Below are 13,323 nucleotides of genomic sequence, written 5' to 3'. Positions count from 1 at the left end.
CACACTTTATAGTAACTTATTATGTTTCACTAAAGGTACACATGTACAGTGCATGGTGATCCATTTGGATACATAACTTTATGGCACGAGGCAAGACGACCGGTCTACTGTTCTTTAAATGCAAAGTAATGCTTAAAAGGGAACATTGACAACTGTCATTAAAATGCAACAAAGCCTTAAACCAAATGATTAACATCTCAAATACTGCACTCTGTGTGAGGAAATTAGTTCATACGTTTTGCATTTACCTCACATCTTAGAAAGTATGATTCTAGTACTCAAGAAAAAAAATAGGATTGCAAAGTCCGATAATTTGATTTGGCTTACCTTCGTGTCCATGCTGTCGCGAATCCTTGGCTCCAGAAGCCCTGTGTGAGTCCAAACAAGCTGCTGTGGGTAACAGTGGGTGTATACACAGCATAACCCACTGATATTTATGAGTGTCCCAGCATGTCCTCACTCCATCAGTCTCTCACTAATAACCTAATTAATAAAAATGATGAGCCGTAATGTAGCCGTAAATACTCAGTTCCAGCTTTGCAACTCAGCTGGTTGAGGTTTTATTGCTGATGCAGACTGCCTTGTGGGACAATAACTACCATAACAATGTCCAGTTATTAGATTGAACTAGCAGGCCTCTCTCACTTTGACCTCACAAATCATGAATACACTCCAAAAATGGGGTGAAAGTGCTCCAAATGGGATACAAGTCCACGTTTGTGTCTATTTTAGGCAATTGTCGCTGCCAAATGTCCTATATTACAGCCATAAAATGCATTTATTTGACGTTGGCGCTAAGCATTATAGGTACGGAAATTGAAGCCGAGATAGCTACTTAGTTACCTAACTCTGAACTCAAAAACACACTCCAGAACATTGTGGGAAGTGCTATTAAAGCTTAAAATGTAAGCTAACTTTATATACATTACAGGCCAAAAGTTTGGACACACCTTCTCATTCAATGGGTTTTTCTTTATTTTCATGACTATTTATATTGTTGTCATGATCCGTGGCCGGATCATGTTTTGTTTAGTTATGTTATGTTAGTTTTGGACTCCCTAAGTTCCTGTTTTGTGCACCTCTGGGTTTGTTTTGGTTTCCATTGGGATTAATTGGGTTCACCTGCCTCTGGTTAGTGGTCGGCACACTCACCTGCTATCGACCACTAATCAGAGAGCTATTTATTCTCGTTGCTCGCCACACTCGGTCTGGCTTCATTGTTTGCTGTACGCAACAGGTTACGTTGGTATTTCTTGGCTCCTAGTTTATGATTCCTGCGCTAAGTGGTTATCTTAGCTTCCCGTGCGATCGGCACGTTTTCCTTTTGCTTGTTTTCTGTTTTTGGTATGTGTTTGATTTACGAAGATTAAATCATGTTCCTACATGCACGCCTTGTCCGGAGTGGTCCGTCTGCATCCCGGGAGAACGAACCCGCAGTAAGATCGTAACAATTGTAGATTGTCACTGAAGGCATCAAAACTATGAATGAACACATGTGGAGTTATGCAATTAACAAAAAAAAGGGGAAATACCTGAAAACATGTTTTATATCAAAGTTTCTTCAAAACAGCCACCCTTTGGTCTGATTACTGTTTTGCACACTCTTGGCATTCTCTCCATGAGCTTCAAGAGGTAGTCACCTGAAATGATTTTCACTTCACAGGTGTCGTAGTTTTGATGCATTCAGTGAAAATTTACAACGTAACTAGTCATGAAAATAAAGAAAACACATTGAAATGAGAAGGTATGTTCAAACTTTTGGCCTGTATGTATGTATCCATTTTACGGTCTTGTAGGTGCCAGATGTTCAATAATTTAAACATAAAATATATCTCTTATAGGCATTAGGTATTTGTAGGTAGAGACAGTGGAGCCAAGATGGCTGTGTGTTTTCGTGCAATAAGAGAGGTCTGAATTCAGCTATACAAAAAAGGTGTTTCCAGGATGACAGAAACTCGTAAAGGATTTGAATATTTTTAATGCTAACTACACATATTACTAGCATACAGATACACCTAATGAAATTAGTATATTGATATTCCCATCATATTTCAGTTTCATGCTAACTACTTTATAATGATTATAGTATATAGGTATCACACAATAGAACACTGACACGAGGTCTTTGCGAGCGGCAATATTCATCAAGATAAGCCAGCGGAGGAGCGGTTACCATGGAAACCGGAATCAGAGGCACAAAGACAACTCAACTCCCCTTTGGAAAAGTACATCAGATTTTGGGGAGAAAGAGAGGACAGGCAAAATGTGGCGGTATGTCACCATTTCCCTACTTGTGGCCATGAGGGAATTGTATATCTTAACTTCAAACTTCTAGATGGTGATTCTGAAAATTGACAACGCCTTGGTGTGCTTTGTTAGAGATTAAACCAATACACCTTGGAGAAAGTTATCCTCCCTTCGCTCAGCAAATAAATATTGAGCATTTATTCGCTAAAATGGTGTAACTATGCCTGAAATCAAACCCCGGCCGAGTCATACCAAAGACTCTAAAAATGGGACACATTACCTCCCTGTTTGGCACTCAGCATTAAGGGTTGGAATTGGGGGTTAAATCACTAAAAATTATTCCCGGGCGCGGCCACTGCTCCCCTCACCTCCCAGGGGGTGAACAAGGGGATGGGTCAAATGCAGAGGACACATTTCACCACACCTAGTGTGTGTGTGACAATCATTGGTACTTTAACTTTTAACTTTAACTCACGGCGCAACTTTACTGCTTACCTGTTACTTAATTCGGTTAAAGCGCTCTCCTTTAACATCAGAATCGTGGCTTTACATATCCCAAACACACTCCAGAATCTCGTGAAACATGCTATTAAAGCTCCAAAGGTAAGGCAAACCAATATTAGCTTCCATTTTAAGCTATTGTAGATGCCATATGTCTAGTATTGTTGTCATAACTTGCATCACTATGACATTGGCGCTAAGCATTATGGGTATAATCATTGGCGCCAAGATGGCGGCCATTTTATCCAATCGGTAAGGATTCAACTACCGGTAGGCAAAATAGAGTCAACTAGGCAAAATAGAGGCTACTAGTAAAAACTCGCCACAAACCTTTAATTCGGAATTTCGCCAAAGTAGGGTGAATGTGGACAACATGCAACAGCTTTACGTCGCATGGGGGCGACGTTGGCTCCGAAGGCAAATCAGGTACACATTGCACTGCCTTCTATTCCTCAATGAGATGGGTCAAATGCAGAGTCAAATTTCGTTAAACAAAATATTCTTTTACACCTCGAAGGAGACAAGCGGTAGAAAATGGATGGATGGACGGACGTTTCAATTGTTATACTTGCTCAGTAGAACTTTCAAAAAGGTAACGCGCCGGCATGTATGGTGTAATATTCCGCCAATCAGAATAAACTAGGAAGTGATTCTCCTACAGCGATAGGCTGCGAGGCACGTCAATCATCTCGTTCCCGCTAACGGTCACGCCCACTGTTTTTTCCGGTTTGGGGTTTCGTTGCTGCCAACATAAATTACAGTTACAAATAATTGAACAGTTAGACGTTTTTAAACCTTAAGGAAAAGAAAAGGCAAGGCCAGCAACACCCGTGTCCTTCTAATAATTTTAATACAAACTGCTCAGGCGCTACAAAACGCCGGGTTTGAAAATGTCAGTTCGCTATTTTAAACAGGAAGTGACGCACTTTGACATAATAAATCAAGATCTTCAACTTCAAGATTGAAAGTGCACAAATAGACAAAATGGAAAACTGTACAAAATAAATCAAATACTTATTTGTAGAGTGTCATAGGATAATGATTAAAGCAATAAAAACATGTATGAAGCAATAAAAAATGTTTATTAAGCAATAAAAAAAAAGTTTTTAACCTTTGCACCTTCCTATTAAAACATGGAAGCTACGCGATAATTTGCAATTATGTAAACATACTAAACTGGGGAGTTACAAACTTGGGATTTTGGTTATCGATAAAAAAAAAAATTGTTTGCATATTGAGAATTTATTTAATTCCCTATTTTCAATCAAACATCCTCCCTGTTTGTAATTTTAATAGATCAAATCCTGACGAGTTAGATGTTGTTGTTTTTTTAATTGAACAATGTACATACAAACATTTATTCTCAATTTACATAAAAACCAAGGCACTTTCAACAAATATAAAAAATTTCAAACATCCATCAGGTTGAGCAAATACTGTCTTTCGCAAAACATGTAAAGGAAAGAAAACTAAAGCAAATACACATAGAATATAAAAATAATAACAATAAATAATAATAAATAAATAGAATAAGATACAAAATTCAAACAGACAAAAAAAAGGGCGAATCTAAATCACTTAAAATGTCTGCAATGACGAAATCAATTTTAAGGGCTTTTGTATTTTTAATCCTGCCGAGTTAGATGTTTTGGGTCTATGTTTTACTTCCGGGTGTGACCACGCTCCCTTTTCCCAGGTAGCTTATTGTTCCTAAACATATTTTCCCCGGTGCTGAAACTTGTACAACTCAAACAAACAGGTTAAACAGCTGTAAGTAAGTGTTATGTATATAACACACTTCCAATCCGCCAAGGGTACACAAAAATGGGGAAGCGTTGGCGGAATGGCGATCACAGGTAAGAAATGTGCAGAGGTGGGTAGTAACGCGCTACATTTACTCCGTTACATCTACTTGAGTGACTTTTGGGATAAATTGTACTTCTACAATTAGTTTTAATGCAGTACTTTTACTTTTACTTGAGTATATTTATAGAGAAGAAAAGCTACTTTTACTCCGCTCCATTTATCTACATTCAGCTCGCTACTCGCTACTGATTTTTATTGATCTGTTAATGCACGCTTTGTTTGTTTTGGTTTGTCAGACAGACCTTCAAAGTAGAATCTATCGCATGACTCCGTTTCACCAATCAAACAGAGCCAGGCGGTCACATGATTAACTGCACATAAAGTTTCAGCTTACATGAACTCAACGTCAAATTTGAGGAAGCACATCGCGGTAAGTAACGTTAGTAGATATTTTGGCTGTCACCGGAGGCTGATGTTAGCTTCCCTGCTATGAATCACTGTCAAATGTACATCGTGTGGGGACATTTATTAACGCACTGCAGCCTCATAGACACGCAGAGTCGCACACACACTCACGCATGCATACAAACACCAATCAGAAGTGCACAGTGTGTTCCCAGGTGCAGCCCACACCTATCAGTTTATGGTTTGCGTAAAGGCTAATTTGTTATTTTCCTTTGTAATCTCTGCCTACTGAGCCTATGGTGCTGTTAAGTTATTGTGGCTCAATTTGCCTTAATTATTTTTATTTTAATGTATTATTATTTATATATATTATTGTTTTAGTTGCTTAAGAGATATTCCTGGCTCTGAATTTGCTCATTGCTATTTTTATGTTTTTGTGCATTATTTGTTGCAGTCATCATTAAACGAACAGGTTACTCATCAGTTACTCAGTACTTGAGTAGTTTTTTCACAACATACTTTTTACTTTTACTCAAGTAAATATTTGGGTGACTACTCCTTACTTTTACTTGAGTAATACATCTCTAAAGTAACAGTACTCTTACTTGAGTACAATGTCTGGCTAATCTACCCACCTCTGTGCAAGAATACTTTACAAATAAACTTGTCATAGTTGGTAATTCTCATGTATTGTTTTGAAATACACAGCGCAGATAGAATGAATGTGGATTCTAAAGGGGAACCTTCCAGTGCAGGCAATGATATTTGCCTTAAACACTTTGGAAAAGGAGACCAAGGTTCCAGAAAGTCTTAATTTTCCAATACAACTCAAGGTGTGTACATTAGTGTCCAGCTCTTGTTTGTTCCATATGTTTAAAAACATCCTGGATCAAATAATTGTGTGTTTTTCTTCCAGAGACCTTCACGCTTGATGGAGCGCTGGTTGCCATCGGCTTCGGGCGGTTGCAGTGGAAAATTGTATTTCTCACTGGTTTTTCATGGGTAAAATTGTTGTACTGTAAACATGTTTTATTTGCTTTTAAAGTAAATTTGCATTTAATTTGTGTGCGCAGGTGGCAGATGCCATGGAGATGATGATCCTCAGCATCCTGGGGCCCAAGTTGCATTGTGATTGGAGGTTGCCCAGCTACCAAGTAGCCCTCATCACATCGGTAATATTGGAGATTTTTTTGTGCTTGATTAGGATTCATCAGGAATAAGGTTGTTTGTATTTAATCATCATGTTGTACAACTCGAAACAGAATCTAAATTAACTGCCCACAACATTAGGTACACCTGTGCAGCCTTTATTCTCGAATCAATACAGGAGCTGTATCATAAATATGCTTTTGCAAAAATAATGCACTGGAGTGATTGAGGTTTATTATTGTGGTTGTAGTTTGCAATGGTGTATTGAACAACTGGAATGATACTCGAGTGCTGTCTTCATGTTAAAAATCTTGTTTTTATGCTCTAGCTATGAAAATATAACATTTATAACCAGATGAGGCAATTCCTGAAGGAATTGCCTTTGAATGCCCCAATGCTGAAGTTGAACTGAATGTGGTATGTAAGTGTTGGTTTGAAAGTCCAGGATGAGAGGAATGTGTTGATGTTGGAATGGTTTGAATAGGTTGAAAAATGTGGGAATTGTGCAACTTGGAAAAATGTCCCATTCATTTCAATGGGAACTTCCTGGTAATTTGGGAATTTCGGGGAAAGCGTTTTTTAAATGGATGTCCTGAATGAGCTGAATTGGTTGGTGTTGGAACCGTTTAAATCGGTCAAGAAATGTTGAAATAGTAACCATATTTTAATTGAGAAATGTTATGGAATTTCGGAAAAACCGGGAAATTTTTTATTTCTTAAACCTACCTGTTTTTTTGTCCTGACTAAGATGAATGTTTTGACAGTGGAATGGTTTGAATCGGTTGAAAAATGTGGGAATTGTGGAAGTTTGAAAAATGGATAATGCATTTTGAATTGGGGAACATGTCCCTAAATACTGGGAATTCTAGGAAATCAGGGAATTTTTTTAGAATTATTGAAGGAGAGCACATAATTCCTGATCAGGCTGAATATTTTGAAGTTGGAACAGTTTGAATCGGATGAAAAATGTGGGAGTTGTGGAACTTTGAAAAATGTCCCATTCTTTTTCAATAGGAATTTCAGGAAAATTTGGGAATTTCAGGAAAAGCGCAAATTTAAATTTTGGGAATTTTGGTATTAGTGTTCCTGGAAAAAAAAGGGACCCAAACACACATAGTGTACAGCAGATTTTACAGTATATATAGTTTATACACACATACACATTGGCCCTCCAGGCCCATTGTCTCTATAAACTTCTGTTATTACGGAATTTTAAAGGAGTGCACTCTTCATTCTGTTGGTTTGTTTGTCAACCACATTTTTGTGTTGCTTTGTAAAAAGAATTGACACGCTCAGTGTTTGACTCCCCCAGGTGGTGTTCATCGGGATGGGCTTCAGTTCACCTATATGGGGCAATTTGTCTGACAGCTACGGTAGGACAAAGGTGAGCCGGATGTACGGGTGTTGCAGACATTATGAAGCACTTACCTTTGTGTTTGTCTCCATCAATGCAACAACAGGGGCTGACCATGTGCACATGCTGGACTCTTTACTACAGCTTACTGGGTGCCTTTGCGCCTAAATTTGGCTGGAGTTTTGGCCTCGTAGGATTCAGCATTGGAGGAGCACCTCAATCGGGAGTTTTATATTTTAATATGGATGTTTTTTTTGTTTTTCTTTTAAAAGCTAGCATTAACTGTACGCTTGTTTCCAGGGTGACTCTGTACTCCGAATTCCTCCCGTCGAATGCGAGAGGCCTCTCCATCATCCTTATAGCGGTACTTTGGTCGCATCATGTGCAGCACTTTGAACATGTCTGTTACGACGCACACGCAGTCTGCTTCTCCCTCCTCGGCGGGAGCACCTAGAACCTCCGCTGTGAGCTCCGCAAGACACGCCCCCACGCTTGCCGCGCAGACCGCGCCCACGCGCCGCCACAGCCGGAAGCTATCAGCAGTCAGCGCACCTGGACCTGATGAGAGGGAGCTGAATAAAGGACCAGTGGACCCAAGGATCCTGGTGGGAACTTAGTTTCTCAATGGTGTACTGTAAGCCTACTCTAGCTTGATGCTCTCTATTTTCCCTCTGTGTTTTCCCTCTTTGCCTGCCTTCCTTGTTTGTCCTCCCTCAGTGCCCTCCCGAGTTTTGCCCTTGGTGATTCTTCCGTTGTTTTCCCCTGTGGATTTTGGACTGCCTTCCTCGATCCTTGACCCTCGCCCGGACACGGACCTTGTCACTCCTCTCCTGCCCTGGATCACCTGCCTGCCCCACGGACTGCCTGGTTCCTTCGCTCTCAACACTTGGTAACACACACTTCAGCTAACTAAACACATAGCCTCACACACACACACACTCTTGGGTTTTGACATTCTCCTTTTTCTTAGTTTATTTTATTAGTTAGTATTGTTTAATATTATTATATATATTGACTATATGTATAATAAATTATTGAACATTACTGCCCCCTGATGTCTGAGCCGTCAACTCCCATTTAGCAATCATAACAATGTCTTTCTAAGAAGAAATAATGTCAATGTTGTAGCTGGGGTGTTTATTTCCCTAAACTGAAAAAAAGACAGGGCATTAATTGGTAAGAGAAGCTTTGAAAACTACCGGATTATAGGGCGCATTGAAGGAGTCATTTTTTTTTTTTCTAAATGTAAAAGACTTCCTTGTGGTCTACATCAGTGTTTTTCAACCTTTTTTGAGCCAAGGCACATTTTTTTTTCATAAACAAAATACAGAGGCACACCACCAGCAGAAAAGGTTAAACAATGAAACTCCACCAGGTTGTCATGCTTTATTTTGAGTTTGTTGTTGTTTCCTGTGTGTAGTGCTTTAGTTTCTGTCTTGCGCTGTTATTTTGGTGACTCTTCCTGTTTTGTTGGTGTTCTCCTGTAGCAGCTTCACCTTTCCACCTGCTTTGTTTTCGCAATCAAGACTATTTAAGTTGTGTGTATGCAAACCTTCTATGTGTGGAAACTGTTGATTGTCATGTACGGATGTACTTTGTGGACGCCGTCTCCGCTCCACACGCTGTAAGTTTTTGCTGTCGTCCAGCATTCTGTTTTTGTTTACTTTGTAGCCAGTTCAGTTTTACTTTTGTTTTGCCAGCGGGGCTTGCCTTTTGTTCATTTTTGGTTTAAGCGTTACATACCTTTTACATACCAAAAAAGGTTGAAAAACACTGCACTAGACAACGGCACATTATTATAATTATTGATTTGCACAAAATATTTTTTGGACCAATTAGGTGAAGTTGCATACTTTCCCACGGCACACCAGACAATATCTCACGGCACACTAGTGTGCCGCGGCACAGTGGTTAAAAAACACTGGTCTACATAACATGTAATGGTGTTTTTTTTAGTCAAAATGTTGCATGGATGATGTTTTACAGATCATCTTCAAGCCGCTTTCTGACAGTCGCTCCAGGATGCGCCGTTTTGTGGGCGGTCTTATTTACGTGGCTCGACTTCGACAGCGTCTTCTCCCTGTCATCTTTGTTGTAGCGGTGTAGCGTGCAAGGACGGGAGTGGAAGAAGTGTCAAAAGATGGAGCTAACTGTTTTAATAACATTTAGACTTTACTTCAATCAATAACGGAGCAGCATCTCCTCATCCAGAAACAACCCCTGAAAAACCGCCCAACCGGAACTCTCTAATAACTAAAGTTCCTTGGGTGAATAATGTAAACTCACTATACCGGTATGTTTTACAGCTTTCATGGCGAGTTTACTGACAGATATAAGTAAGAACTTTACACTACTTTGTATTAGAAATGGCAACAGCGAAGGATGAATGTCCCATAACAAGAAGATAGAGAAAACGAAGAAGCTTATCGACTATGACGTCGGCACGGACTACAAAGGCGGACGCCCACAATTTTTCAGGATTTATGCAGATCCCAAATACAGATCAGCAGGTACCAGAAGGTAAGAAAAGTTGTTTTGCATACTATTGCGAAGCAAAACGCCAGATAATATTTCTTACCTTATACACACACCATAATAATACTCCTATGTTGAAGCACAGTACAATCCATCAAGCGGTGCTGCTTCATAGCTTACCAAAGTCCTACTAAAAGTACTCTATACATTGGGTATATTTGAGTATCACATCGGTATTGTCGATACCAGTCTGAATTTTACTCTGTGTTGAATCGGAAAGAAAATTAGTGGTATCGCAAAAAAAATAAGATTTAAATAGTGATGGAAATATTTTATGGACATTATCCATAAAATAATTCAATCACTAACAGTGGGTTTTTTTTGTTGGTAGTATCTATAGTCTGATCAGTTTATTTTTTAATTTGACAAGACACATTAGGTATATTTGAGTATCACATTGGTATAGCCGATACCAGCTTGAATTTTACTCTGCATTGAATCGGAAAGAAAATCAGTGGTATCGCTAAAAAAAAATAGTGATGAAATTATTTTACAGACATTGTCCGTAAAATAATTCCATCACTAAATGTTTTTTTGGTTTTTGTTTTGGTTGTATGTATAGTCTGACCACTTTTTATTTTTATTTTACTAAACACAATAGGTATATTCAAGTATCACATCGGTATCGCCAATACCAGCCTGAATTTTAATCTGCATTGAATCGGAAAGAAAATCAATGGTATCGCTAAAAAACAAACAAAAAAAATAGTGATGGAATTATTTTATAGACATTGTCCATAAAATAATTCCATCACTAATAGTGTTTTTGGATTGGTTTTTTTTGGTAGTATGTATAGTCTGACTAGTTTTTATTTTTATTTTACTAGACACATTAGGTAAATTTGAGCATGACATCGGTATCGCCGATACCAGCCTGAATTTTACTCTATATTGAATTGGAAAGAAAAACAGTGGTATCGCAAAAAAATTTTTAAAAAAAATAGTAATGGAATTATTTGATAGACATTTTCCATCAAATAATTCCATCACTAATAGTGTTTTTTTATTGTGTTTTTTTTTGGTAGTATGTATAGTCTGACCAGTTTTTATTTTTATTCAAGCGGTAGAAAATTGATGGATGGATGGACATTAGGTATATTTGAGTATCACATCGGTATCGCTGATACCAGCCTGAATTTTACTCTGTATTGAATCAGAAAGAAAATCAGTGGTATCGCAAACCTTTTTTTTTTTATAACAGTGTTTTTTTTTGGTTATATATATAGTCTGGTCAGTTTATTTTTTTATTTTACAAGACACATTGGGTATATTTGAGTATCACATCGGTATCGCCGATAACAGCCTGAATTTTACTGTGTATTGAATCGGAAAGAAAATCAGTGGTATCGCAAACATTTTTTTTTTAAATAGTGATGGAATTATTTTATGGACATTATCCATAAAATAATTAAATCACTAATAGTGGGGGTTTTTTTGGTAGTATCTTATAGTCTGGCCAGTTATTTTTTAATTTTACAAGACACATTGGGTATATTTGAGTATCACATCGGTATCGCTGATACCAGCCTGAATTTTACTCTGTATTGAATTGGAAAGAAAATCAGTGGTACCGCAAAAAAATTTTTTAAATTAAAATAATTTTAAAAAAAATAAACAATTATATATATATATATATATATATATATATATATATATATATATATATATATATATATATATATATATATATATATATATATATACATATATATATATATATATATATATATATATATATATATATATACTACCGTTCAAAAGTTTGGGGTCACCCAAACAATTTTGTGGAATAGCCTTCATTTCTAAGAACAAGAATAGACTGTCGAGTTTCAGATGAAAGTTCTCTTTTTCTGACCATTTTGAGCGTTTAATTGACCCCACAAATGTGATGCTCCAGAAACTCAATCTGCTCAAAGGAAGGTCAGTTTTGTAGCTTCTGTAACGAGCTAAACTGTTTTCAGATGTGTGAACATGATTGCACAAGGGTTTTCTAATCATCAATTAGCCTTCTGAGCCAATGAGCAAACACATTGTACCATTAGAACACTGGAGTGATAGTTGCTGGGAATGGGCCTCTATACACCTATGTAGATATTGCACCAAAAACCAGACATTTGCAGCTAGAATAGTCATTTACCACATTAGCAATGTATAGAGTGTACTTCTTTAAAGTTAAGACTAGTTTAAAGTTATCTTCATTGAAAAATAAGGACATTTTAATGTGACCCCAAACTTTTGAACGGTAGTGTATATATATATATATATATATATATATATATATATATATATATATATATATATATATATATATATATATATATATATATATATATATATATATATATATATTATTTAATGGATATTGTCCATAAAATAATTCCATCACTAATAGTATATATATTTATTTGGTAGTATCTATCGTCTGGCCAGTTTTTTTTATTTATTTTAATAGACACATTAGGTAAATTTGAGTATCACATCGGTATCGCCGATACCAGCCTGAATTTTTACTCTGTATTGAATCGGAAAGAAAATCAGTGGTATCGCAAAAAAAAAAAACCTAGTGATGGAATTATTTTATAGACACTGTCCATAAAACTAAAAAAATATAATTATTTTATGGACATTGTCCATAAAATAATTCCATCACTAATAGTGTTTTTTTGGTAGTATCTATAGTCTGGCCAGTCACCTTGACAACATCGGACCAATGAGAGCGCACACGCAAACTAGGCCAGCCAATCAGAGGCGTGCTCCAAAGCCGCATGTCATCCGCGCCCCGCTTGCTTGCACCCGCACACTGTTTTGTTTGTCTCCTTCCTGTACGCCAGCAATGACACCGCCATGGCTCTGCGTGTTCGCTCCCAGGCGCCGGGTCTCTGCTAGGACTCTCCTGGTCATCCGTCCAGGGAAGCGACGTGCAGGCCGAGTCTGACTCGGCGGTTTTTTTTTTGTTTTTGTTTTTTTTCTCTCTCCCCTCTCTCCTCTTCCTCCCCGGTGACAGCAGAGGCGGTCAGCGGCGCATCTTCCCACATCCTCCTCTTCCTCCTCCTCCTCGACCATGGCCCTGGTGACTCTGCAGCGCTCTCCCACCCCCAGTGCAGCATCTTCGGCCAGCACCGCCAACAGCAGTGCGGGGGAGGTAGGTGATTCTCCATATGGATGCAATTAGCATGATTATTTTTGTCGTGGACTTTATTATTCTGTGTAAAAGCTGGAATATTCTATCCACTTCCTGCTGCAGTGACATTTTATTATAATGTGTGCATCATACTGTGATCTTTACAGCTAAATAAGCTACAGTATGATGCATTGCAGTGTGCACC

At 37.9% G+C, this 13,323-nt stretch overlaps 2 protein-coding genes across 10 annotated transcripts in view; one reads left to right on the top strand and one right to left on the bottom strand.

Annotated features, from left to right (window-relative positions):
- The window catches only part of LOC133639046 (unconventional myosin-Ih-like), a 46,886-nt gene extending 43,519 nt beyond the window's left edge, over nt 1-3,367 (bottom strand). The window contains exon 1 of the mRNA XM_062032120.1: nt 3,079-3,367. Within this exon, the coding sequence (XP_061888104.1) occupies nt 3,079-3,123 (45 nt within the window). The 5' untranslated portion in view covers nt 3,124-3,367. The remainder of the gene's footprint in view (nt 1-3,078) is intronic.
- ssh1b (slingshot protein phosphatase 1b) overlaps nt 1-13,323 on the top strand; it is a 61,738-nt gene that overhangs the window by 16,026 nt on the left and 32,389 nt on the right. Inside the window, exons 1-12 of one of the 9 annotated variants that reach the window (XM_062032122.1) lie at nt 3,009-3,174; nt 4,508-4,604; nt 5,668-5,792; nt 5,876-5,961; nt 6,033-6,131; nt 7,421-7,492; nt 7,569-7,826; nt 7,885-8,067; nt 8,180-8,351; nt 9,449-9,755; nt 9,827-9,982; nt 12,829-13,139. In XM_062032122.1, coding sequence (XP_061888106.1) covers nt 13,059-13,139 — 81 coding nt within the window. In that variant the 5' untranslated portion in view covers nt 3,009-3,174; nt 4,508-4,604; nt 5,668-5,792; ... (7 more) ...; nt 9,827-9,982; nt 12,829-13,058. Of the gene's footprint in view, nt 1-3,008; nt 3,175-3,265; nt 3,341-4,507; nt 4,605-4,850; nt 4,985-5,667; nt 5,793-5,875; nt 5,962-6,032; nt 6,132-7,420; nt 7,493-7,568; nt 8,068-8,179; nt 8,352-9,448; nt 9,756-9,826; nt 9,983-12,828; nt 13,140-13,323 lie in introns of those variants that run through there. The other 8 variants (XM_062032124.1, XM_062032129.1, XM_062032126.1 and 5 more) reach the window with 8 other exon arrangements.

This window comes from Entelurus aequoreus, linkage group LG21, assembly GCF_033978785.1.
Source record: "Entelurus aequoreus isolate RoL-2023_Sb linkage group LG21, RoL_Eaeq_v1.1, whole genome shotgun sequence".
Lineage (NCBI taxonomy): Eukaryota > Metazoa > Chordata > Actinopteri > Syngnathiformes > Syngnathidae > Entelurus > Entelurus aequoreus.
Note: the sequence above shows the minus strand (reverse complement) of the source record. Positions and strands in the feature narration are given on the sequence as shown.